We start from the raw sequence: 2,344 nt of genomic DNA, 5'->3' as shown, positions 1-2,344 counted from the left end.
CTTAGATGCAAATGAAATAGGGTCTTTTGGTCAATTTATTCAATTACCAAGGCTAGCATAGGGTGTGGACCAGCCACCTACTTCTCAGTCCAATTTTATTACCTTTTCAGCTATAGACTTGCCCCTGAAAGCCATGATCAGAATTCTGCCAAACTATTAGGTAGGAAGATTGTTCTCCTAAATTCAACATCCTGATTCTAAGCCCTTTGAAAGGTTACGAACCAAAGATAAATGGCATATTCCTGTTATTAACAATAACAACAAAAACAACAAAACTCTTGAATCATTCAGCTTTCCAATGCTGCTGCCATATAACATCTCCTTGGAATGTGTATTATTAAGTTAAAAGCCAACCCTTAAAAACAAAACAACTCCTAATGTTGCATCAAGTTTTCCCCAAATCCTAACTGGCCACCTCCACACACTGCTCCGCCTGCCAGGCTCAGGAATCTTTCTTGGTCAGCCTGGCCTTCACTCTGTGTCTTAGGAAGGCTGCGGTAGCTGCACTGCAGGCAGTCAAGACAAAGAAGGAGAGACCCGCACAGTAGATGGCCAGGGGGCTGTGGCGTTGTAGGAAGATCTCCTGGCGTCCCTGGAAGTCCAGCAGGATGGCCTCCAGCTGCGAGAGTGTGCAGATGGACAGGAAGGCATGGAAGATCTGATGCCCGTGGCCCACGATGTCACAGGAGCCCGGGAAGTACTTCTCAGGCACAGGGCAGGAGAAGAAGTAGGCGCTGACCAGGAAGAAGACAATCTGGAGGGTGTGGTACCAGGCGGCCTGCTCCTGGCAGCCAGCTAGGTGGCACAGGGCCACGCGGTGTGCCACAGGGCTGATGTCTAGGATGAAGGCCAGCCCCGCAGGTACCACTTGACAGATCTTCCTCATGACTGGGTAAGGCCTTCGGTAACGATACTTGGCATAGCAACAGCCGGTACAAGACAACCAGCCACAGAAAGCAGCCGCTGGCAAGAAGAAAAGCCAGAACCGCTCGTACCACGCCTGGTCGGCGCTGTAGAAGAAGTGGGCCAAAGCACTGCCATACTGGTACACGCTCACGCCCACGTAGTCCACAAAGTAGAAGGTGTAGTGCGAGAGCTCGGACTTGGACTGTAGCAGGTGAGCCAGAAGGCTGCAAGTGAGGTACGTGATGGAGGACAGGATGTACAGGAGCAAGGGCAGGGAATGCGGAGAGACCCAGGGCAAGGCCTCAGCCTCAGCGAAGGCCCAGAACCGCAAGAGGACGGCCAGAGCGGCCAGCAAATGGGTCCAGACGTTGACGACCTCGTTGTGTTTCTGAAAGAGGCTGAAGAAGTAGTAACGCCACTCATGGCCTGTGGGGCGATAGCCCGTGTAGATGTACGGCTCGCGGAAGAGCTGGGGAACGTCAGTCTCTGGGACAGTGCAAGGCATCTTGGGAAGCCCATCCTCAAGGATCTTGGGAAGGCGGCGCAGCTGCTGCCCGCTCACAGACAGAGTGCTGAGGCGCTCCAAGATAGCGGTGGTCATAGCTGCGGCAGGTTCGGCCAACTCAGCACAGTCAGGTCATAGGGGATGCAATCTAAACAGAATACAGTAAAATCAACAAAATATGCATTGAGAGAGGGACTGAGCTAAGACAGGGAAGGAACTACAGGTTCTTTAAGTGAAGCATGGGTTTCTAGGGCAGTAGAAAAAGCAGGGAACTGTTGACATCTTTCTTGATCCTCATCATCTGCATCCATTGAATGATCAAGTTGGACCAAAATTCCCTATTGCTGGAACATTCTGATTCTGTCTGTTACCCGCTACAGTGGGAGGCAAAGTTGCAACCTGTAAAATGGGAATGTTATTACCCACTGGTTTTTTTTCTGTTTTTTTTTTTTTTTAAGTTTTTATTGTGAATTGAGTGATAGTTTACACAGGAAACCATCAGTTTTGCACTCATCCTATCGTGTTTTGTCTCATTGCAATGATTATAATCCTCTCCATGTAGCAGTGTTTGCTTCTATTCCCTCTGTTTCTTTCTTTCTTTCTTTTTTTTTTTTTTTATGTACACAAAAACACTCAGGAGTATATAATCATTTAAACAACCAAAGGGCACATTCTGCAAGTCTGTCTCCTGGCTGCCAGCACACAGCTTTTCTCTTTCCATGAGTCTACAGTCCTCAGCTGCTCTCTCTCTCCATGCCATCACCTTTGCCTCCATCTCTGGTGTCGCTGCTTCTCTGGTTAGGGTCCCATGTTTTTCTCATGCTCTTCTCCTTGATGGTCCTAGGGTCCTCTGTTCCTAGAATGTAAGATTAACTACCCTCCCCTTTTTGTTACAAAACTTTTACCTTGACAGTTGTGACAATTGCATTTAGT

General features: G+C 48.6%; 1 protein-coding gene across 1 annotated transcript; it reads right to left on the bottom strand.

The window, feature by feature from the left end:
* Positions 1-442: 442 nt before the first annotated feature.
* PAQR8 (progestin and adipoQ receptor family member VIII) lies at positions 443-1,510 on the bottom strand. Its single transcript, XM_006835710.1, has one exon. It carries the CDS (start codon positions 1,505-1,507, stop codon positions 443-445), a length of 1,065 nt encoding a protein of 354 aa, XP_006835773.1. The 5' UTR covers positions 1,508-1,510.
* Between the last annotated feature and the right edge of the window lie 834 nt (positions 1,511-2,344).

This window comes from Chrysochloris asiatica, unplaced genomic scaffold, assembly GCF_000296735.1.
Source record: "Chrysochloris asiatica unplaced genomic scaffold, ChrAsi1.0 scaffold00019, whole genome shotgun sequence".
Lineage (NCBI taxonomy): Eukaryota > Metazoa > Chordata > Mammalia > Afrosoricida > Chrysochloridae > Chrysochloris > Chrysochloris asiatica.
Note: the sequence above shows the minus strand (reverse complement) of the source record. Positions and strands in the feature narration are given on the sequence as shown.

Coding starts and splice junctions, on each gene's coding strand:
- PAQR8 (XM_006835710.1), bottom strand. CDS start 1,507: ATGACCACCGCTATCTTGGAGCGCCTCAGCACTCTGTCTGTGAGCGGG.